Source organism: Accipiter gentilis, chromosome 6, assembly GCF_929443795.1.
Source record: "Accipiter gentilis chromosome 6, bAccGen1.1, whole genome shotgun sequence".
Lineage (NCBI taxonomy): Eukaryota > Metazoa > Chordata > Aves > Accipitriformes > Accipitridae > Astur > Astur gentilis.
The window spans coordinates 37,259,416-37,284,060 of record NC_064885.1 but is presented as its reverse complement, the minus strand read 5'-3'; the positions used below and the strand labels follow the sequence as shown (position 1 = coordinate 37,284,060).

The 24,645-nt window shown below is 35.9% G+C and overlaps 1 protein-coding gene across 2 annotated transcripts in view; it reads left to right on the top strand.

The window, feature by feature from the left end:
* Nucleotides 1-24,645, top strand: part of NAALADL2 (N-acetylated alpha-linked acidic dipeptidase like 2) — a 499,849-nt gene that overhangs the window by 339,432 nt on the left and 135,772 nt on the right. For both annotated transcript variants that reach the window (XM_049803241.1, XM_049803240.1), the window contains one exon: nucleotides 17,591-17,734. In XM_049803241.1, coding sequence (XP_049659198.1) covers nucleotides 17,591-17,734 — 144 coding nt within the window. The remainder of the gene's footprint in view (nucleotides 1-17,590; nucleotides 17,735-24,645) is intronic.

Sequence of the window (24,645 nt, the reverse complement as noted above, 5' to 3'; positions counted from 1 at the left end):
TCTCTCTACAGACTAAAGTAGTATTTTTGCCCTCTGATCTGTTATTACTTAAATATTAGACTTGTTTACTCCACTTGAACTGCAGGCAATAAAATGAAATTATGATTTGGTAACCTGAAATCATGTTAAGGAATACTTGAATTTTGGCCTTACAATGAACAGTGATGGACAACTGAACTGTTCAGTCAGTTCTGTCTCACTGACTTAAGTGCTCTCATACAGCATACCATGTTTGAGAATGAAATGTGCACTCTGCAGCAAGTACATGGGAAAATAATATTTGGTCTTTGAGTGGCTATAGATATTTTTTCTGAGCAGAAAACAGATACTTGAGGCACAAATTGCAACTTTGTTACAACACTATTGGCAGGAAATAGTTTATTATAAAACTGCAAATGCTAGTTTGCACACTTGCATGAAATACAGTACCTGTGACAATAAAAAATGATGTTACATATTGTAGAGGCAATCACATAATACATCAAGTGTCACTTTAATGGAACAGTGCCAATGGAATTTACAAATGTGGCATCTATTTATTTCTACCAGTACTGAGAAGGAGATGAAATAACATGGAAGTGATGATTACTTGTGACACATTCCTTTTATGAAAATAACTGCTTTAACCCATGGTGTTATAATAGTCCATGTGTTCTTTGTATTTCTTCATTTCTTTCAGTGAACCATATTTTTGTATATTTGTTTGTGCTTTTGCCTATCAATATGATGATGTTGAGAGCATCTATTATCTACTGTAAAGTTGTGGTGATAGCTTACCAGCTTTGTGCAATGTTGTGTAACTTGAGACAAAAAACCCATGGAACTGAATTGTGACAGTAAAGTAGTAGAATCAGAATAGAGGCAACATTGAGTGTTGGATTATCAAACATATCTTTTGAAGTAAGTGCTGAATGAACTTCACAATAATGATTAAGTAATGTGGGAGAGTAATGGTGTGTCTTTCCCACTAAAAAAATCCTGGGTGAAGCTCGTGTTAGTACAACAGCATGTCAGAGCTTGTTAACTCTACTCATAGGTAAGATTTATTTGCCCAGACTATGCTCTCCAGAAACATGATTATGCTGCTTCTAGATCTGGAGCAGTCACTGTCAATGGCAGCTCTAGTTCATGTGGCATGGGGTTTGGGGGCGGCGCACACATGCATGCATTTGTAGGCCATAATAAAGTCTTATTTAGGTAGCTGTGCCAGCACATTGTCTTAGTTATTAAACCAGAAGCCTGTGTGAGGAGATTTTGCTGTAAGATCCAGACACACACGAGTTCTGAGTCCTAAGTACTTTTAGAATTCATGTGTGTTTCTGTATATCTAACTTCAGGCATTTCAAGAGTCTTCTTGATAGATGTGGATGCTGTGGATCTTTGAAACCTTGAGGTCCTGTCTTCAGAGACGGGGATAGTCCTTGGAGATATCACGGGAGAATAAATTTTAACAGTAAGCCACTAAAAGGGAGACCGTTTATTAGCACCACCCACATTTATGAAGTTTTCAAGATACCACCATTGCAAATATCTGTAACATTGATGAAAAAATGAAAAAAGGAATGTTGTGCTTGGTACTGACCTGTAGCGTAAAGAGGTCCTCTTCTTGGTACAGTTTTTGCCGATACTTTGAGTAAAGTTTCTTCCGTGGACTTGCGTGGGTTTACAGAAGACAGTCTGGTCTATTGCAGTTTCAGCTTGTGAAAACAATTGACTTGCTGCAAGCTTTTTGCTAGTACTTACAGGAAAGTGGTGAATCTGGAATATCTTCTGTAGTGTATTATTACATTCTCTTCCAGTACCACTCTTCTTATAAGAGAGAGGGGGGGGGGAAGAAAAAAAAGAAAGAGGGGAATTGCCTTGTGTTCAGTGGTTTAGTTGAAGTGCAAATGCTATGAAGAGTAAGATTTGCATAGGCATTTCTGTCAGTCTGTATATATTCTATATGCTGCTTGGTATCATTTAAAATTCATTAAACTTCAGGGTAACAGTCAAAATGAAACTAGTTATGTATTGATTTCTTCTCCACTGCTCTTTTGGGATTCTTCTAACCTGTTCTTTGCTGTAAAAATAGGGAAAAAAGAAGAATGGATTTCCTGATTTGCCTGTGACTCGGGCGAGCTCTCCACATTTAACACTGCAGAAAGGAACAAAGGACAGTTCAATGCTGTAGTGTACTTCTAATCTTGCAGTAAGAAATGAGCTAGGAAAAGTATGTTCTTTGAGGGAGCTGTAGAGAGTCTTTCCTTTTTATTTCTTTTAAAAGGAGAAGGGACTGGAAATTATTAAGGATAACTTGTATATGTTAATTATAAACAATGCTTTAAGGCTGCCTAAGACAATGGGAAAAATGTATGGAGCTTCTCTGCTTATATTTTGCTTCTGAAATGTAGTATTTCAACAGAATACCACATGCATAGGCAGAAAATTTTAGAACACAATTAAAGCTAAATTAAAGAGTTTTGAAATCCTTTGAAGAAAAGGTAATGGAGGTTTCATTGTTATATTTAATCTGGTGAACAAATGTATCTGCTAACTTATGTATTTCAGTAGCTGATATCAGTATCAGGTTCTGGGGGTGGAGACGCTGATGTGCCTAGTCCACTATATGACTCCTATGGCATGCCATACTGATTATTTAGAAGGGAGGAATAAAGGGATAATATAGTTATACACTGAGATTCTGATGGGAAAATGGGCAACTAACAGCTACCTTAGGATAATACAGTTACACCGATGCCTTTCAAAATCAAAGCAACTGAGGTTGATAACTTTTGGGTTCACCAATTTAGTAGTTTCATTTTGCATCAAAGCAGCTAAAATATTTAATTTTAAAATATCCAATAAAGAGTTTAAAATATTTTTAACTGTAAAGAATTCTTAGAAATTCTTTTGGAAGATCACCAATTTTAATGTTTAAAAAAATCACGAAAAAAATTGCCAGCTCATTTTAAACAGTTAACTGTGGAGCACGGAAGAATATGTAATGATAGCTGTATGTGCATTATCATGTTAATTCTCCTGGAGGTTTGAGGGGCCATTAGAAGAATATGATCTGTGCCTTTTCTTAAATCATGGACAAATATCTATTTTTCAATATTTTAGCTTTGTTCTATAAAGTTTCTATTGTTTTTCATGTTCCTTTTTCATTGTTCTAGCACTATGTTTTCCTTTTGTCTTTCAAAGTTATTTTATTCTGTTAGTGTTTGGTCTTTTTCAGATCATTCTCTTTTTAAGAACCTGAGATCACAAAACTCCACGAACAGGTTACTGCCAGTGAATACATTCGTTTATATGTGAATATAAACTAGCCAAAAATATTAAAAAAAAAAAAAAATACAAAAAAAAAAAAAACAACCAAAACAAAAAAAAACCCCAAACAAACCAACCCAACAACAGAAAAAAATCCAACACCCAAACAACAAGAAAGTAGTGACTGCATGGTAACTTTGGGGGAAAAAAAGTTAATTTCAAACCAACATTTTTCTTCTACAGAGCAAAAATACAATGCAGTGATTTACAGCTGTGGAAATATAAGCTGTAACTGGAAATAGCACGGTCTGGGAGATTTGGGTGCACATTGTTTTATACCTGTGAAGGTTCCTTTGACTTGAGGAGGAAATTTATTTTGTAGAAAAATGTAATGTTAATCAATAAGGAGTTACTGTAATTCAGACAAGGCAAACATCAAATTATCTCTAGCATTTGAAATAAATTTCAGAACATTAAATGATTGAAAGGGACACTTTCCATTTAAATTAGTTTTAAGTAATAATTTCAATTATAATATTCGTATTTTCTGCAGCATTTTAATAGCTCTTTAATATTAATTATTTAATAGCTATAATCTCCATTATATTTGTGGAACTGTTGTTCTTAGGATTATTTTTCAAAGTAAATACTTAAGTAGCATTTTTCAAAGATTTATGTAGGAATTTGTGTTTATCACTGACTTACAATTTAAAACATGACCCTAAGTATAATATTCGAAACAATGCTGCTGTTCTACTCTTCTTTAACAAGAAAATTTTTTTTTAAGTATTGCCTCGTTTTCTTTTTTCTTTCAAATTTTCTTTGCTTCTGATCTTCCTAACTCAAATTGTCCTTGAATTTCAGGGTGTTTAGCCTAAACATTAACTAGCTCAACTCCGTTATTTCAACAAAATTATTCATTTTGCATGCCCATCTCTAGTAACACAAGCTCAGTTGTGTACGTTACCTCAGTGAGGACAGAAAGCTTCTTACAAGAGGTGGTTCAGGAATCATTTAGGGCCAAGGACTCCATTCAGAGCATTGAATGAATATTCACATACGGCGTGCTCTTGGGCGCAAAATAAAATCCAGTTCTCGTGGGTGTTTGTAATAGCCTTCAGAAGCTGAATACAGCAGTTACAGTAGTCAGCATGAGCATAATGAAACATTGCAAATACATAAGCAAGTTATTAAGTAAATTAAATACCAGTGTTTATATCTCTGAGGAGCGCTGCAAATGGATTATAGTTTATATGTCTCTGTTCTGTAATCCAAGTGAACCAATGCTTGTTATAAGGTTTTCCATAGGTTCAGAATTTTAGGATTTTCAGAGCATAGCTCTTTCTCCACTCTGTACTATAAACAGGATTAATTAAGGATCTTGAGAACACCCATATCTTCATTGTAGAAAACTCTCTTTTGAGTTTGACTTGCCAGGATTATTTTTTTTTCTTCAGTAATTGTAATCAAATTATTACTGGTACGTGACCAAATATATGTACTATATGTAATCTTGCAGGTGAAAGATTAATAAATTAAAGATGAACTCAGAACTTGGAAAACTTCCATTGCAATCTGGCTTTTTAAAAACACTGATTCTTCTCCTCTGTATTTTAGTTCTTTTAATTTGGATGCAAGCTCTTTAGAGCAAGGTGCAACCAGATAGAGATGGGTTTTTTTCAACTGCTCATATGTCTTTGATGCATATAGTAGGACTTTAACTTGAAGAAGAGCATCACTGCATTTCCAATGGCATGCTCCACTAAAACAATGTTGAATGGCATTAGTATACTTTCAATTAATAGACATGCATTATTAGAAATTTTTTGACATTAAGATGATACTAGTAAAATTAACACTGCAACTTCCCTATTATTTTGATGTTACAATTAACCCTGCTAAAACAGAAAAAAAAAATATTAATTTTGTATCATTTTCAGACAGAGTGTTAGAGGCTTTCTTCATTTTAAACTGTTTTCTTGAGTTATCCTGTAATGCCAAAAAAAAGGTTGTAACAAAGTTGTAGCACATCAGGGATGCTTATTACAGCATAATAGGAGACTATTAGCTGGGCACTAATATTTACCAATGAATTGGTTTGCCACAATAAAAACCAACAAACCAGCACTAGTTCGTATCTGACTCCCTGGCTATCTCAAATTCCTGAAATGTTATGGTTTTAGGTCAGAGTGTGTTTTTAAATCCAGCTATTATGTATGAGGCCTAAGTTATGAGTTAAGAAATTGTATTGGTACTTCAGATGGAGAAAATAAGTGCTTTGACTGCAATGCTTTGCATCATCTTAGGGAGACACTTGATTCAGACAGCTGTGTCCCTGATAGCTTAAGGATTAATAGTCCACAGTATACAATTACAAGTGTATCCCTATTTCTAGCTATTCCGCTTGCTGTGTGTGGAGTTAGGGTCTGCCATCACTGATTAGCAACCATTCCAAACCACTTCTTGCTTGGTTTATCTTGAATTCAGAAGAGGCAATGCACCAATTTGAGGCTTTACAGTTGCTGTTCTGCATGCAGCTCAGCACACCAGATCGCTGTGCTACCATTCAGAGGGGCCTCAACAACCTGGAGGAATGGGCTGCCAGAATCTCATGAAGTTCAATAAAGGGAAAGGCAACGTCCTGTACAGGGGAGGAACAAGCCTACGCACCAGTAACTGTTGGGCGATGATTGACTGAAACGCAGCTTGGCAGAAAAGAACCTGCAGGTCCTGGTGGACACCAAGTTGAGCATGAGCCAGCAACGTGTGCTGGCAGCAAAGGTGGCCAGCAGCATCCTGGGCTGCTTTAGGAATAGCACTGTCAGCGAGTAAAGGGAGGAGATTCTTCCCTTCCACTCAGCGCTGGTGAAATGACAGCTGGAGTGCTGGGCCCCCCCGTACAGAAAAGACACGGAGCGAGTGCAGCAAAGGGCCGTGAAGATGACTAAGGGATTGGAGCATCTGACGTACGAGAAGAGGCCGAGAGACGTGGGATTGTTTATCCTTGAGCAGAGAAGACTTGTGGAGATCTTACCAATGTGTATAAATACTCGGTGGGAGTGTAGAAGAAGATGGAGCCAGTTTCTCCTCGAGTGGTATTCAGGGGATGGAGGAGGAAACTGAAATACAGGGAATTCCCCTGAAGCATAAAGAAAGCTATTTTAGGGTGAGGATGGTCAAGCACTGGAAGCGGTGGCCTAGAAAGGTTTTGGAGTGTACTTGTTGATGCTTGAAAGCCAACTGGGCAATGTCCTGGGCAAGCTGCTCTAGTTGACTCTGCTTTGAGCTGGCGGCTTGTCCTTGAACAATGTCCGCATGTCTCTTCCAGGCTCAACTATTCTGTAGTTCTGACATTATCCAGACTGCTCGGTTTGTTTAGGGGCCACAAGCCACCTTCATATAATATCTGGACAATGCCCTCTGTTTGTGTTTCAGTCTTCTCTGGTAATTTTATATGAGACTATTATCTTTTCCAATGGGGATTATTTTCATAAGTTTTGCAGATGATGGCATATTTGCAGTTCAGAGATCCAATATGGAAACTTGCTAATTTCTCTGAGGAGAAGCTTAACAGATGGCAGTCAAAAGAGAAAGTAAGGGATTGGGGTTTTTGGTTTTGGTTTGTTTTGTTGGTTTGTTTGTTTTTTTTTACGAGTGAAATGCTAATATATACAGTTATGAACGAAGAACTTAGAAATATTTTGCTGATGAGAAAACAAATGTGGCAAGGGGGAGCTACAGAGCTATGCAGAATGAGAAGAGAATGCAGTCTAGGCCATCCTGATTTGACATTCATTAACACAGTATAGAGACAAAAAGGAGAAGAAAAAAAAAAAAAAAGAAAAAACCCTAAATGTGTACCTTAATACCAGAATGTACCATGCATAGAATTGTTGCTTTAAATCAGAGTATTCGCACAGAATAATAGCACCTCATACACCACTGCAGAAATGTTCCAAAATATCAATAGTAATTGTTCTTGAGGTCTGACTCAACAGAGTATGTGTAAACCAGCATTTTTTACATATGGATAGACAGTACTGTTGGTTTGCCACAATGCTGGCAGGAAGGAACCAAAAATATATGCAGAAGGCTGAGTCAATCTGTGTGCTGTGATTCAGTATTTATAATAGTCCTTGGGCTGACAAGGGGATTCTTGTTGCTTTTGATTCTGATTATGTAGTTGTGTGTACGCAGGCATCTGTCCATTAGGATCTGACCTGTAATTAATGTCTCATTTCCGATCAGTCATTACTCAGCTATTGCATGGTTATGATGGATTTACCAGTTAGTTCTTTTATAATCCAGACCCTAGCACACTAACATTTTTTATTTTTTTTTCCTATGTGAGGATTGTATTATCTGGCTCTGATTTTTAAGATGTAAGGTGAGGTGGTGCTCCCTTACAAATCAAAACACAAGCTGTTTTTTTAAAAAAATAAGAACCCTAGAGAAAATGGAAACTATAAAGTTGTTGTTTGTGTGTTTGTTTGTTTGAAACTGTAAGTAGTTTTTTCGATTTATGTACATATTTAAGTGTTGTTCTGTGCCAAGGAGCAGTCACCTTGTGTTGCAGAGGACAAAAGTATCCTGTGTAATTGTGGTTAGACAATACAAGGCTTTGGGAGGAACTGGAGGAATTCCTGCCGCCCCATCTACCTCCTCGCCCCAGTTTATCTCATACTCTTCTGATTTATCTGTTAAGAGCACTGCTGTGATATGGGTTGGGGAAATGATCCTAGCTTTAAAGAACTTAAAGAAAGTTTGCTGATCTGGTTCATAGTATGGCCACTGAAACAATTGTGCTGGCACAAATAATGGCACTGCAGTGTAGGGAGAGGAATGAGTAACAAGCTGTGGGAGAAGGGGGAGACTTCAAACCCTTGGATGACCCCATAAGTCATCAAACTGAACATGTGACTTTCCATGATTTCAAACAAATATGGAAGAATGAATCAGAGAGAGATATTTTTGTAAGAAAAGCATAGTGTACCACAGATAACATATGCAATTTTATTTCATGTTGTCCACCAAATATATACAGACAGCACGTGATTCTGAGTCATTGCAGTGTTCACTACATGCCATAAACAAAATAATTGGTATCCTAAACCTGTCACTTTCAGTGTTTTCTTAGAGATTTTCTATTTCCATTCCATTCCTTGTAGAGTGTTACAGGGCTTTTATTATTTTTAATAACAATAAATCTCATTATTTTGGGTAAATAGGACTCCATGGTTGTTTGTAACCAGAACAATGATGGCATATGTAACCTGATGTATATTCTGGCTGCTGCAAACATATTTCACCTAAAGCAAGACAGTTATTTTGCTGTTTGTAGTCTTGATCATCACTGAAGGGAAAGAAATCTGAATCAGTGTCTCATTTCCATGTTTCTGGTTTGTTTCGTCTACAGTGGCCATCACCAGTCTAGAAAACCAAGGTTTATTTCATGAAGGAACAAGCTGTAAGACCAGCCCATTAACTCTTGAATGTGCCCAAAGCTACTTATTGTTTGAAGTGGTTAGCAGGAAACAATTCATGCAGGAGGTGCTTTGCGCCTTCTCTGCTGGTGTGACTTAATGGTCCTGCTATTGAGCGGGATACCCATGCTTGGTGGCTACCGGGATCTTTTTTGCAGGAGGGAGAGAAATCTTTGATGCTGTTGGGCAACCATAAAGTGAACTGACCGATACATTAGTCCCTATTCTCATTCTTGCATCTTCTTCAGAAAACATGGGAGGGATAATAACCAGCCAATTACTATAACTAGCCATAACCTAGAGAAAAGCTGCTTGCCCACTCAGATTACAAGGGCTGCTGCATTATCATCTTTGCTGTTTTTCTCAGTGTGGGCTTCTACCAGACAGGACAAGGACACCAGTATCAGAAACTATGTAAGGTCTGACTGGAATATGGCACTGCAGATTGGAAAAGGCAGTTATAAAATCTGAGTATTATAACTTTCTTTTTTAAAAGAAATGTCATTTACTTACTTGGAGGAAAAAAGCATTATGGAAGCAAATGTAAAGTGCTTATGTTCAAGACTAAGTATGCTTCTATGAACTATATTATAAAATATGAAGTCTGGAATGGGTTTCATGTCACGTAGTAACTTACGTTTATATAATCTGATGTTTTCAAAATTCTTGCTTTCAACAAATATTTAAGGGAATGATCCAACCTTGCAGTAGCAGAATATGGGATCCGATGATGTTTTCCGTGTCCATTTCAACATAGCAGGCCAAATTCATCAGTAGCACAACCACAGTTAAGGGAGTGAACTTGAGCTAGGGCTGTGCTTGACCCAGGGCATGTAGACGGATGGGACAGACCCAAGTAGCTCTCAGAAACCAAAGTGTATATTTTCAATGAAACTGATAAAAAATTCTATAATGTGTTTGGCACTTGAATTCAAAATGTTCTATAATATTTCAGTTTTAAAAGCCACCTCTGTCAAGCTTAGTACATCAGTTTGATTTGTGTTCCCTCATGCACACACATGTACATACACACTTCCTTCTGAATTCTAGTTCAAGAACATCATATAGTTAATAGTCTGGGAAACACATTTTCTGGGAGCAACAAATAGGTACATTTCAAACATAGACTTGCCAATATAGGATTCGTGATGTAGTTTAAAAGAAAGATTTTAAAATTCCAAGTATCTGTCTGATACTTAATATTTTGGATTATGCAGTAATTCTGAACATCAGAGCAATCACTTCAAGCACTTTTGCTGAATTCCATTTGGTTAATACCTCTATGTATTTTAGGAAAATACAAAATATCAGTTAACAATAGATTTGTTGTAGAATTATTTTTTTATGCTATGTTTGAATCACTAATTTGGTGCAAAGATTTCAGGTTTAAGTAAGAATTGTGGTATTTATTTTTGCAGTCCTTAATGGTACTTATTACCCAATTCGAGAGTCAGATAACATGGTTGCAGCAGTTTGTGGTCAATTTTTTACGTGGCTAATGTTTTTGAGTGTTTCCAATGTTTTTGGCACTGATTATTTTCCCACAGACACCCTTACAGTGTGAAGCACCTGTGTTCTTAAATTTAATGAAGGTAGAAGATGCTAAGCAGATGTTTCAGTATTAAGAATACCTCAGATAGGATCCAAAATTAAATACAGAAGTTTTGAAGACACTGGTTTGAATTCAGCATGCATGCAAAGAGCGAATTATGCAGAAACAGAAATCTATGATTATTGGATTTTTTAATAAGCTTATTTTTAAGGTATTGAGGGCTATTTATTTTTTGTCTGGTACCCCATCCAACTTCTGTCAACCCTTTTGAATATCTACCATCACTAATAATTTGTATGTCACATGGCCCAAACTACTCTCAGTGGAGAGTTTCTTTCAGTTCAGTAGCAAGACTGAAATCTAGCATTTGCTAACACATGAAGAACTGAGAACTACCTTATCCTTTCTCCCCTGTTACATTCCATTGTTACTAGGACATAAGAATATGTTTTAGTTATTGGTAATATGTGCAAGAATTGCTCTTTCCTTTTTATGACTTAGTGGTTACACAATTATAGGATACACAAAAAGGAAAAGTTTTACTTCCATGTCAATTGGTGTAGAAGCGTAAAGTAATTTTGCTCTATTTTGGCCACTTCTGTGTCATTTGAATGATTAGCTACTATAACAAGCTAAGTGGAAAGGGGGATTCAAAATGGTGAGAGTATTGTGAAAAAGTTTTTTGGTTTGTTTTGGTTTTTATTCTTGCCATTTTATTAAGTATTTTTAGAAGGGAATGGGGGATTAATGAGATGTTTTTGCGTCAGTATGTCAAAGTAGTTTTGCTTTTACAAAATAAATGTGTTGCTTTTTATTCTATTTCTCTTAAAAAGAAACAAAACTGACAGTATTTTTAAAGTACATTAAGTAGGCATTAAGACAAGAGAGATTTGCACTAAGAGAGAGGGGAGTGACTTTTTTTTTCTCTCATATTGGTTAAGCACAATTCCTTGAGAGGGAGGGGAAAAGATGACAGTTCTGGAGGTATATTTTCTTCTCATTATCACCTATGGAATTTCTAGTTTTGTCTTTAGGGACAACAGAAAACTGTTGAAAGATACATTCTTGGGTAATATGTACTCATTTGCATCCACTCCATTGATAAAATGTGATGTAAAGAGAATACAGCAAATATACTTTGTAAAGCAAAACAATATCTCTATAGTGTTATGTATTTTTGTATGTATCAATGAATGTATGGTCTTGTTAACTCTTGGGAGTTGATCACAGGTGGTGTGATATCTTTGGTTTTCTTCTAAACGCTTTTTGTTAACTCTTGATGTCATGAGAATGTGGAATGTTTTAAAAAGTGTTTTTAAAGAAGTCTCTTTATCCATCACCCATGCAAATTAAAATTTGAAAATGTTTTTCAGATACTTTCTGAGTACTCTCAGTAACTTATTTTCCTTCTAGGTGATCCTCACTGCCTTTAAGTTCTGTATTTTCTGTAAATGTGTGTAAATCTTTTATAGGCATGGCCATCTTTCTCACCCTTATCACAAATCAGTACATAGTTCTAAGCATCCCTTGTCCATGTGTGAATCATGCATCCTGAAAGGCAAGCTGCCACAATGCTTTTGTAATTGGCAGAACAGTTCATCATCTCCTGCTTCATTACCTATAAAGCTGCTTTGAAAGTCCTTAGTTGGGGCTGCTGTTAAAATGCCTGGTTGCAGAATTTCAAAGTTCTTTTTTTACAAAAGAGAAGCAAATGTTTTTATCTTCCTCCATATTGCTATCAGTGGCTAGTGAAGCAAAGTACTTCAAAATTGATGTATGTTCCACACTGTAATTCTAGTGGATAATTCGTAGAGAACTTAATAAAGACATAGCAGGGAACTGCTTGTTACCACTTCTACTCCATGGGCATCTGCTTCGGGTTCTGCTCTTCTCTTGAGTAACATTTTTCTACACCAGTTATTTTTCTTATCCTTGACAATATTTTTAGCTTATACCTCTCAATATTCTCTGAGTCTGAGGCTATGGTCTTCTCCTTCCCATTAATAAAATCCATTCTGAGTTCCATTTTAAGCACCATAGGGCAATTAGTACCATTTTCTTTACTTTAGAGAGATGGAGGAAGACCTCTGCATTTGACTTCATATGCAGAAAAACATGTATCTGACTTTAAAACTCCAAACACTGAGCAGATGTGGGGCTTTCCCAGAATTTCCTGTTCATAAGTGCTTGGAGAACAGCATCGGTTTTTCTGGATCAGCATTCTCACTGTATCCATTTACAGGAAGAAGTGACAGCCAGAATCAGTTTATTTTTCTTCCCATGTTTAAAGAGAGAATTATGGAAGGAGAAAAAAAAAAAATGTTAGTGACTTTGTGAGGTGTAGCAGATGGGTACATTTTATATCAGAGGTTAGACGGGATCTGTATTCTGAAAGTCTGCTTGAACCAAATCCTGCAAAGTATGACTATACTCATGCTAATAGTGCCATTGAAAAGTGTATATGAAGTCAATAAGACGTCTTAGGAAGAGGTGTTACTTTGTGGAATTATTCATTGGAAGAGCAATGTGCAGAACCAGCAGCAACAAAAAAAACCTCAAATCTTGATGTACAATGCACCAGTGTGAACACTGCAAGCCTTGTCTAGCAGTATTAATTGATAGTGCGAAGGCTTAATTGAAGGCTGCTTTTTGAGTAGAGAGTCATGTCTGTCTTAAAAATGCTGCTTAGGGACAGTATTTTAAGCAGCTGTAGCTGAAGATGTAACAAAGTAGCTGCTGCATAGCAGAATTATGATTAACAGTAGTGATATGGTTTTAGTACCTAGAGCCACCAATCAGGCGGTGGAGTCTCCCTGTAGTAAGCACTGCACAGTCCCTTTCAGTCTGGGCGTGTGGTTAGCTGTAAGTGGGGAATACCACAGATAAACTGATTTTGCAGGGAAGTGTAAAGAAATTATCATGATGAGCTTTATGAGAAGCAGTGGAAGCCTAACAGCTGTTGAATGTATCAGCAAAGTTGGGAGGGGAAGCTGTATACAAGTTCAAAGTGCAAATAATGTAAATGTCTATGATGTTGTCAGGTTTTACATGTTTGGTTTTGTCATGGTTAGTACAAGGTCAAGTGTTGACAAAGGGCAGTGCAGAAGATATGCTGGGAATGCATAAATGGAAGAATACCTGTTTCACAGAAATGCATTGGACTGATTGTTCACTTCAGGCAATTGAATGACAGAATCATCTTATTTAACCAAACGCACTTTATTCTGTCTCTTATGCTTTAATTTATTCTCATCGTGTGCTGTGAAGTCCTGTTTGGAGTGTCTATTCTCAGCATAAAACTGTTTGTCAAATTTCTATTAAGCTTAAGGTGAAAAATTAATGAGCCATTCACTTCAGATATTTCAAAACTAATACTGCTCTATTATTAATGCAGCAGAAAGTCAAAGATGTGGGTATGTAAAATTACGGTTCAGTGTTCAGTCAGACTATACTTTTTTCCATATTTTGGGGGGACATCATTAAAACAGTATTTTGGGTCACAGAAGGAATTATTTTAATGAATTTTATCAGTAAATTTTTTAGCCACCTTAATTAATTTTTTGTTTTATCAGATCCTGGCAGAGGGTGACTTTAATAAACAGATAATGATGAAATGCAATAGTCTGTCCAATCTTTCTCTGAATCTGGAATTTAAATAAAAATGAACAGAAAGTTGATTCTATAGCACAAACTTTTTAGACAAAAATAAACAAAATCCTAATTGGGTGATACTGAAGAAGCTGTGGGTGAAGCAGTATTCTTTTGACTAGAGAAGTGTGACATGGTGACTAACTTCTGTTTCATGTGCTCTGATTTTTCAGCCTTGACAAGTCATTGAAACGATGGTAAAATTGTACTTTAACCCAGAATTGAGTGGCATATGGTACACAAGTAATACTGTTAAATTTTCCCAATAAAAACTTTTTAGAAGTCTCAGAATATGTTACCAACACCAGTAAGTTAAGTGGTAGAACACTACGAAATACTAGGTTACAAGTGTGTGTCCCAGACTGAGCAGTACGGAAACTGATGCTCAAGGTTTGTGCTTGCATTGAAAAAGAAACCACAAAACACAGTAACTGCAAAAGTAGAAAGGTAGTCCTCACTTTCTATGCAGAAACTTTCTAAAGATTGCCTCTTTTTGTGCTCCTAAAATTATCTTAATAATTCATGAGGATGTTCTTCTTGCATTTCAGTACCTTCTCCAGGGTCTTTCTTAAATTAATAGTGGTTTGGGGCCTGGCACAGTTAGATTGTTAGACTTGCACAGAGGAAGGAATTCTGTTTCTTGGAAGATTTTCATGCTATAAAACTAAATTTCATTACAAGCAAAATCTCAAATTTAAATTATTCTCAAAGCATTTGTTATGCTCACAGATCCTGAAAGCACTATGTGCTCCAAGGAGTTTGGCATCCAGCAGGGAAAGAGCAAGCTAGAATCTCACAAAGTTCTTTCGATACATTGGTTTCTTTATGAAGTTGCACTGCACTGTTTTGCAGTTGGAACAGCACCAAGCCCATGAGTATTTAAAAACTGAATGATTGTGCTTTTAACTAGTGGCCCTGGAAACCTCCAGATTTTTCAGTGCGCACTGTGTTTTACTGGGGAGGTTTGTCTTGAATCTTTCACTTTTGAATCCTGATCATAATGCAGATAGGTTTTCTTAGTCTCCTAAACAAGGTATTCTCATGGCAACTAATAAATGGCTGGCAGAGGGAAAGGATTTCTTACTTTTTTTTTTTCTTAAAGCATTTTTAAATCTTAATTCCAGAAAAAAACCTGCTTTTTTGTAAATAGTTCAGGAAGCTCAGTTACTAGAGAATCGTATAGAAATCAAGCCTGGATAATGTGTCAAGAGGTCATCTAATCTAGCACCTTCCTTCAGGGAGGGGATCAACCATATTTATGTCATTCCTAACAGATGTTTGTTTAATCTTTTTTTTTAAAAAAAGATTTCAGTTGTAGAGATTTTACCACCTGCTTAGCCAAGTCTTTATGAATTCCTCCTGTTAGAAAGTTCTTCTTCCAGATAACTTAAATCTCCCTTTCTATATTTTAAATCTTTTTTTTTTTTTTTTTTTTTTTTTTTTTTGGTCCCATACTTCAAACTCCATCTTATATTGTGGAATGATTCATTTTTAAACATGGGAGGTTTTCTCCTCTAAGTTGTTCTCCAAAGTGTATCTTTCACAGTTTATTCAGGTGTGAAGCTCAAGGTATGGGTAAATGGAGAAAGGAGAGAAGCTTTTCATCTGCAACATTTTGAGCTTCATTTCTCCTGTAATACAGTCTGTAGATTGACAAACAGCAGACAGAAAATAATGTCTCAGTTACATATCTCTGATGGATATTTTATGATTCTTTTTGATTCCAGAAACAAGATCTCAAAGCTTGAGCAAACTGATTTTACCATCAATTTTCTGAAGTAACAACTTTGAGAGATTTTTCAACCCTCCCCAACTTTGATAAGACAAAACTTTTTCTAAATTTGAACCAGTTTCACCTTTCCACTTAAAATTTTGTCTGAATCTTTCAGAGTGAACACTGGTAACATTTCCACTGTGTATTAAAGCTGAACAACACTTTTTTTTTTTTTTTTCCCCATAATTAAATGTTACAGCCTTGGTTGATTTTTGCATTGTGATTAAGGGCACACTGTAAGAAGTCTCAGGAGCTTCTAGCACAAAAAAAAAAAAAAAAAAAAAAAAAAAAAAAAAAAAAAAAAAAAAAGGAGGATGTGTGTGGATTTTTTATATTGTGGTTCAGTAACAATGTTCCTGATAGTAATTTTATAGCAATTTACTAGGATATGTGCTGCTGATTTCTGATAGCTTCTTCCCTTTGTGACTGTAGTCACACAAGATGTAAAGGATGCCTTCTGTTTGTAAAGAGCTCCATGTCAACAGAAAGTGTGGTATTTGTTTCACAGAGGTCTCGGAGAGAGGCCTTGTATTCCGAATCTCTAGTTGGAAGTTTGGAAATGATTCAGTGTGGGCAGGTATATTGGCAGGCCTTTAGATTTTTGCAGGTTGTTCTAGAGCTGTTTTCTGCCCTGTGCTATGAACCTCCCCTCCTTTTCCATGCTGGGTTTTTAGTCTGCAAGACTATTCTTGCTTTCCATGGGAAGAGATGATGCCTTTATTAGGCCAGCTGAAGTAGTTGAGAAAATCAGATGAGCATTGTGTCCTGAAGTGCTTCAGAGCATTTCCATGTGCAGAGTTTGCCTTTTTTTTCCAGTTCTGTCAGTTGGTCTCCCAAAATATCTCATCTCATCAGAAACCTTCCGATGCTTATGTGTTGGACAATTGTGTGTATGGAAACTCACATTTTTTCAGTTAAAGGGAGATTTTAAAATGTGCTGAGAGAATCTGCTGATACCGTGAGGTTTGTGCTGTGGCTTCTTAAGATCTTAAAGCTGTAAATAAAGTATTCTGGTGCTTTCTGATCCGTACCTTCCTCCACTTGATGTGTCTGTTTAGTACGCTCTTATTCCAGACCTCCTTCAGGTGAGCCTTCAACCTTCCATCACAGAAACACACCTGCATTTATAAAATAAATTATAATCAGTTTAGCTGCACTGAACTCACTTTGAGTCAATGAGATAATCAGATTATATTCTTTAAAAGAGGAAGGTATATATAAAAGTTTTCAGGCTTTTTGGTATATGCAGGGAAAGACGTCTCATCATGTTGCCAGTATATCATCACGTGCATCCTCTGTGATGTGTTTCTTGTCAATGTTCTCAGAAAACCTTGTTCCTGTGATAGCTCGCCCCTTGAAAAGTTTTAGTGCTAAGCACAACTTCTGTAGAATTTAAACATTTTGGCATCCCTAGCAAAACAAACAGCCTTATCAGTAGTAGCCATTCAGTGCAGACAGGTACTTAACGCATGATTTCAGACTGTTTAAATGTCTGCTCTTCCCTGTAAGGCTTACTTGAATTTGTAAGTTATTGCTGATCAGTAATCCTATTCTTCACCTATTCCTTTAACTACACAGCAACTTCATTTGTTGTGTTTAAGTCACATACAATCCAGTGTCTGCTTGGACTCTTTGACAGTTTTTTTTTTCTTGTGGAACTTTTCCCCAAATACTGTAATATATACATGTGGTTTTGTGGCACATGTTCTTGAAGGGATTTTTTTTTTTCAGGAAGTTTAGTACAAAATAGTGGCTGCTTATCTAAATTGGTTGTTTTAAGCTGTATTGTAGACATTTGCGCTTTTTTTTGTTTGGTTTATGCAGAAGAGAAATATTCTAATTCTCATTTACTAAATTGCTGTTTTCTTTCTGTCGTTTAAGAGGGAAGCTACAGACAAAATCGGCTGAACCTCACAACACTGTTAGTACAACCAATTTCTACAGTGCTTGCCAAAAAACTCGTTTCCTTACCTGAGGACACTGTCCAAAAAGATAGGTGTATTCCCCTTCAACTGCCAGCTACAGGTAATGCTTTTTAAATAATCTTTCCTTCAAACTATGAAATGTTCTTCAAGGACTCTAAATCCATTTTCTATAACTGTATATAACTAAGAGGTTTAGCTGATTATGAGTATGTTTTCCTTAGCTGCTTTCTAGAAGAGACTATGAACATTCTAAAAATTACACTCCCAAAATCTGATAGATGGAAGTTTTGGGTTTAAAAAAAAAAAAAAAAAGTCTCTTCGTATAGGGCATTAAGCTCTAATTCTTAATATTGATTTAAAAACCCTCTGTTCAGTTACCATCACTAGGGAGACTTTATTAGTGCTGCAGTACAGTTTGTTAGGCCTTGTTGTACTATTAAGAATGTGATTTTAACATTAAGGCACCGGTATCGGTATTAAAGTTATTCTGTATCTTTTTTCTGCTTCTGGCATAATAATATTATAATTCTAAACAGTGATGTGTCTTTCTGTGTTCCTTAATTTGTATCTGTTATAGAATAAACAGTGTATTGCTGTCTGAACCTTCACGCACCTTTTCCTCCCAAGTTTCACCAGGAAAACGGTCATCATGATAAGAACAAAATACCTTGTGTAGTGCTAGATGTAATGAAAGAATGCATTCAGAGTATCCCTTCAGAGAGAAAGCCATTAGCGAAGTCATACAAATTATTGCTTGAACAAACTTACTGCTTATGTGAAGGAATAAAGTGAGAATACAGTCTTCCAGCAAAGATCCCGCACAGTGTTTCAATGAAGGAAGGAACACCTTCCAGATAACATTCTAGCTGAGATGCATGTTTAAACAGTAATTCTGTCTTGGTTTTTGTGTTGTACTAGTCTATCTTTGACCAGAAAAAAATGCAGAAAAAATGGTATATTTTATTATAATGCCTCTTTAAATGAATTGATTTGAAGCGGTGGTCTTGGAAGGGGGGAGGCAAATTAAGTTAGACACTGTATCCTGTGCTAAATGCAGTTATGATAACAGTAAAAGCAAATTTTAAGGGCAACCATTGTACTATCACATATGTGCTGTATCACTTGTTTATTGCTTTTGGAAAGCTATTGTGGAAGAGGAATACAATACAACAAGTCATAAAAAAGGTTGATTAATTTTATGATTTGTGTTAGCATTTGTAGTTATACATACTAAAAAGAAAGGCAGAAAGAGCTCGCGCTTCATGGCTTAAGCTGTTGTGGTTAGGCAGGACTATTGCTTTCCATGCATGGCTGACCAGATACTTTAAAGATGAACTCATCTTCCCCACAACCAGTAGACAAAGACTAAATAAATGGGAAAAGGTCATTTTGGAAGGAACAAATGCTTAACTATGCCAGGTAGGATGTGTGAAGCTTGCTAGTATTATAGGAATTTTCAACAGCTGAAGTGTCTGAAGGAAAGCATGCATTTGGGCTGGCAAGTGACACTCATTTTAGAAAGATAAAAGGCTGCGCTGTGTCTGTTTCTCAAAAAATCTTTGTGTGGAGGCTGCAGGACAGAATCACCTAAAAGGGTACCTTATGCTACTTTTTCTGTGACAGGTGTGGCACGTCTGTTTTATTTCCCTGAGAAGGCACAAATTCTGTGTGGTAGAAAATTTCTGGAAAGAAAGAATATTCCAAGCTAGCAGTCTAGTAAGAGCCAATCCATGCCCGGCTTACTCTGGGTGAATACAACAGCTTGTGTCTGACTTCATGTAAAGCTTCTGAACCTCAGTAATCCATGTGGGATTTTTAAAAAAAAATCTTAATTTATTGATCAGGTAGGGTCTATAATAAGAAGCCTCGCCTAATTCTGTAATGCATTGTCATATATTGTGCCTTGAAATAATGGTGAAACTGTAGACGTGCCAGACCATATAGTGTGCTGAAGTGTTCAGCAGCAGCCTTAATGGAGGAGGTAAAAGATTGGTCTCATGATAAGAAATCTTGTATAACTATTTAATAATAACAATAATAGCTAAAGAGAAAATGCTGAACAGAGCAATGCATATGAGAACAGTGAAGGCTGAATTTGCAGTCTTCCTGTTGATTTGAAGAAGCTTAAGAGAGAGATAGAACTCATCACTTATCTGTCAAAAGAGGTGAATGAGCAATTCAGATGATGGGTTGGCTTAAAATTTGTTAGAATAAAATGATCATCATTCTCTCATCAGTATGTTTCAAAAAAGCTGAACAGCAGATTCATCAGTAATGATTAAACATTTATATATAGTTTTCTCCCATTGCCTCTTTTTTTCCCTTAGCCTTGCAGTTTTCAAGAGACATAATGTGACAGAGGGAGTGGGAGGATATGGAGAGAAACATCTGAGATATATCGAATGCTTAGAACCTACAAAGCAAATAGTGGGAATTGAAGATAGTTATTAGTTTTGTGTTAGTTGAAGTTAGTAATTAGATTTGCTTTTTGGTTAGTATGGTGCATCGTTGTTAATCCTCACTAATCTGAAATTCTGTGGTCCCATGAACTTTTTCCCAAAAATGGGCAATTAAAAGGAATTTAAAAGTGAAGTTTTATTGAGAAGCAGTGTGCTTCTGAAGCTTTCTTTTTTTACAGAATATTACTGGAACTATTTGCTAGAACATTGTGAAGATTGCTGTAAAACTAAAGCACTCCTATAAACATAAATGAAGAAAGTCCTGCTGAGTTGCAGTAAACTTTCTTTCCTAAGTTACCTGCCAGTTGGTAGATTTCAGTCAGGTGCAAATCATCTGTTTTCAATGAATCTCTTGAGTATTTAAAGTAAATCTGTGTAGTGGAACTTAATTTACAAAGTGTTTTTCATCACTAATGACCATGTACTTTGGTGTTAAATGGAAAGCCTGGTCGCCTGGAAGGCTGGTAGTTAAAAACGCTAAGGAGATATATGTGCAATTTTTCTCTTTGGCTTGAAGTGTCAGTTTTCGTACTCATATGATTTGCATCTGAGAAGATAGACGATGACAAAGATCTAGGATTTCACTAGTTAATCTCCAGCTGCCTGTGGCAGAAGGGCAGACCTTAGGATTTCACAGGCCAACTTGCATGATTAAATAGCTTTCATTATCATATGGTACTGTGGCGGTGCAGATGATATATATCTCTTTGTATCTGTCTGCACGCATGTGTGAATTCATCTAGGTATATTCTGTTGAATCTCTTTGTAAATGTTAAATTAATCAGTGATTAAGTGTTACTAAATCTTGTCATTTACCTCAAACTGTAAATGAACTTCAGACTGCTGCTACGCACACAATCCCTTAGACATAAACCTTTGCCCAAGTCTGGGACTAGGAGCAGATCCAGCCACACCTAAGCTCCAACAGGAGTTTAGAAAGCAAGGGGGTTTTCTCTGAACCTCCTGACTCCATGGGAGGGTCTCCCCTACCTTTCTGTACCCCTCATCTTTGTACAAATCATTAAAAATCAATTTTAACTCAATTGTACTTTGTGCATTTCTCCCTTACTGTTTTATGTTTCCAGTCTCTATATAAAACATTCTAGTTTTATTCTAACGTGATTTTTCTTTGTACACTTCACCCATGTATCAAGTAACCTTGCCATCAAACTTTGTAAAGTTGTGCTTTTTATAAATTCCTGTTAAATCATGTTTGCTAATACCTGTGACAGTGATTCTTTAAGCAGTCCAAACTACTCAACTGCGAGAGGTATGTAAAGAAGACAGTGCTGCATTTTTCAGAGGATGAATGGAAGGCTGAGGAATTTGTGTTGCCAGACTTGTAAACAGAGAGATCAAGGGAATACTGTCTGAAAGGTTCTTAAGTAGAGATACTCTGTAGAACTTAGGAAAAATAAGATGACATGGTATATGAAGAAATGTGTTCACATTTCTAAGTAGCTGTTTAAAATTATAGGAAACAATAAGCAAAATAAAAATTGTTTTTAACAGTGAAGAGATGAAGATAGTCACCAACAGAGATAAGGATTTGTGATGGAAGATGTTAAAATTATTCATAAATGGCTATCAATAAAGGTCCCTTCCCTCCTTCCCCTTCAGCCACAGGATATTGTGCCTGCTAAAAATTTATGTGATTCAAAAAGGGCTACTTAAAAATTCACTGAGGAAAAAAAACCCTAATCTAGAGAGTTTAAACAAACACACAGCCTCCCACCCCACCCCTTGACTAAGTAACTTTCAAGTCACTGGAGGACACATTAATGTCTTAGGAAAGAATCGCTATACACTCATCCTATTCTTACGTTCTTCTCCACGTACATGTTGTTGGTCACTCCACTTATCTTGGAGATAAGGGCCAGTTGGTCTGACCTAGTATGCCTGAGCAGTCTAACTCAAATTACAGGAAGTATAATGTAAGCATTCATGCATTGATCTCACTTAAAGGCTTCTAAGTTTCTTTAGCCGACTGATGTTTGAATCCATCCCTATTTCTCTCCTCATCTAGATCAGGATCACTGAGGTGTTATTTCAGAAAATATCAGTAGACTTAACATACACAGAAGAAGATCCCATTTCTTACGAGCTTTTAATGTCCTTTGCTGTGAAGAAGGTGCAGGTTTTTACATTTTTACTTATAAAATAGTAAAATCAAAGCATGAATAGTGTAAGTAACTTGAATGATATCAAGCACTGTCTGAATAATAGAGCCAGGTATACAAAGACTCCCAGCATTCTGCTGTAGCCAGTAAAATGACTCGGTTCAAAAAGCTTTTTAAGTAGAATAATTTGATCTTTTGTAACCTTTTTTAGCCTACAAAATACAGTTATTGATCAATACTGAATCATCTTAATGACTGCAATGCAAAACTTCATTGTAGGCTGCAAACAAATCCACATTCTCTGCCAAAAACGATGAGAGTGGAACAAATAATCGGAAGTGACTGTTACTGAAAAGGTTTGTAGCATAACATAAAGAAGAATTTTTGTAAGACTTTGAACATCTATTTTATACAATTCCACATGTCAGATGGTCATTATGCTGAGTTTTATAGTCAACTCTAATCATGTGAAATTGGAATCATTAATTATACAAAGGAATAATCAAAAGAGTCCTTTAGTCTCCATATTATACGATCATCGTCCAAGACAAATAAAGTTCTCTGCCAAGTGCCGCACTAGTGCAAATCAAGCCTGTCTTCAGTCAGAGGAAGGGCATGAAAAGATAAAGGATATATATATTCTCATATTAAGCTACAGCCTTGTGATGTTGTTATATGTGTTTCTCCTTTGTTGCTTACTACCCGTCAGAGAAAAGAAAGTGTACCGTATTTAATAAACTCTGGCTCTGTCATCATAGACTATTATCTCAATATGCAAACAATCCCATAATTTCTAAGTATTTGTGCTATGCTAAACATAAATCCAAGAAAACAAATAGAGAAAGATGCCAGCATATTGTGTGGCAGTGCACGTTACTGTAGAAATAGAATGATGTTCTGCAGATATTGCTTACTGGCATTTCAAAGTAGTATGTATTAAATAGGAAAGTCAGATGTAATACAGACATACTGTATATGAAAACGTACAAACGTTTATACTAATACTCTTGGATTTTCTTTTTGTGATTGCTTTAAATTCTGTTCTCTTTTTAAATAGAAGTTCATGAAAAGAATTAAGCATAAACAGTGTGAAGCATTTTTTTATATATCTTCCTCTTTATTCCTACCTGAAGCCTCAAGAATTTTTTCTATCAGAATTGTAACTGATGAAGATGTATTTTCAGAATTCTCTTCTATGCCATTATTTTTCTGTGCAACGCTTTGGTTTTGATTGCTGTAAAGCAGGTAAAAAATCTCTCAAACTAGTGTGAGATTATGAAATTCAACTAGGCAATATGAAGCATTCTTGAAATTCATAACTATGTGTGATATTGAGTGTGCCATATTTATTCTGTATCGCATTAGGCCATCCCAGCTTAGAGCCTCCTTAAAGGACTTTTTTGTAGACTTCACTTATTTTCAAAAGCTTTTCATCTGAATAGATTTATTGTTGGATTCCCTATTGTAGGTCAGGAAATACGATCAAATAGCAAAAAGTTTATTCATTAAACTCCACTGACCAAGATTAGGCTTGAGGACTCAGGGCCTATGAATATCTATTTAAAAAGAAGAATAGATTGTTAGTAAGCAACATGGTTAATCAAATAAAAATCTAGCAGGGAAAAAAAATAGGGATACTGGATTTCAAAGTGACTACATCTAGATGGTGTATTGCTTATATAAAAAAAAAAAAAAAAGGCTTTTTGTTACAGGGGCATCTGTCTAGGAGTTTTGACTTATTCCTGCACAAATAATTTTATAATTCAACAATAAGGTATATTGTCATAGATTCAGTATTGATTTTTGCATATGGAATTTGATAGTGTTGCACAATATTTTTTTCAGAGATTGTATCTAAATTATTAACTATATACTATTGTATAAGTTTATTTGCTTTTGTAACTATGTAGTTATGTTGCATATAGCATTTTTGTTATGTAAGTTGTATTGTTACATAAATGCTTATGATTATGTATCTTAGTTTAAAGTCCTATGCTTGAACTTAATTGAAACTTTTTATAAAATATGGAGTAGATAAGGTTTTGCAGTCAAATTGACATGCTGAAATACTGAGAACTAACTGAAATATATTTTTCACAGTACAGTAAGATTTCAAAAGCGCATTAACTCGGCAGTCTAATGAAAATGAAGCATTTGTTTCAAATGACAGCAAAATCTGCTTTTATATATGTTTTAATGTATACTTGCGATATCGGTGTATTTAACATGGTATTCTAAATACTACATACCAGTCTATATTATTCCATACAGTATCACCAATAGAATATAAGAAATATACGACTTATTTGATTATTCATTATATGTAAATAGCTTATGGTGTTTCTACATTGAGTGCGGTTAGTTCTTACAGTATCATGTTCTGTGGTATTTGATATTACTTTAAAGCCTCAGGTCTTGGGGCAAATAACTTT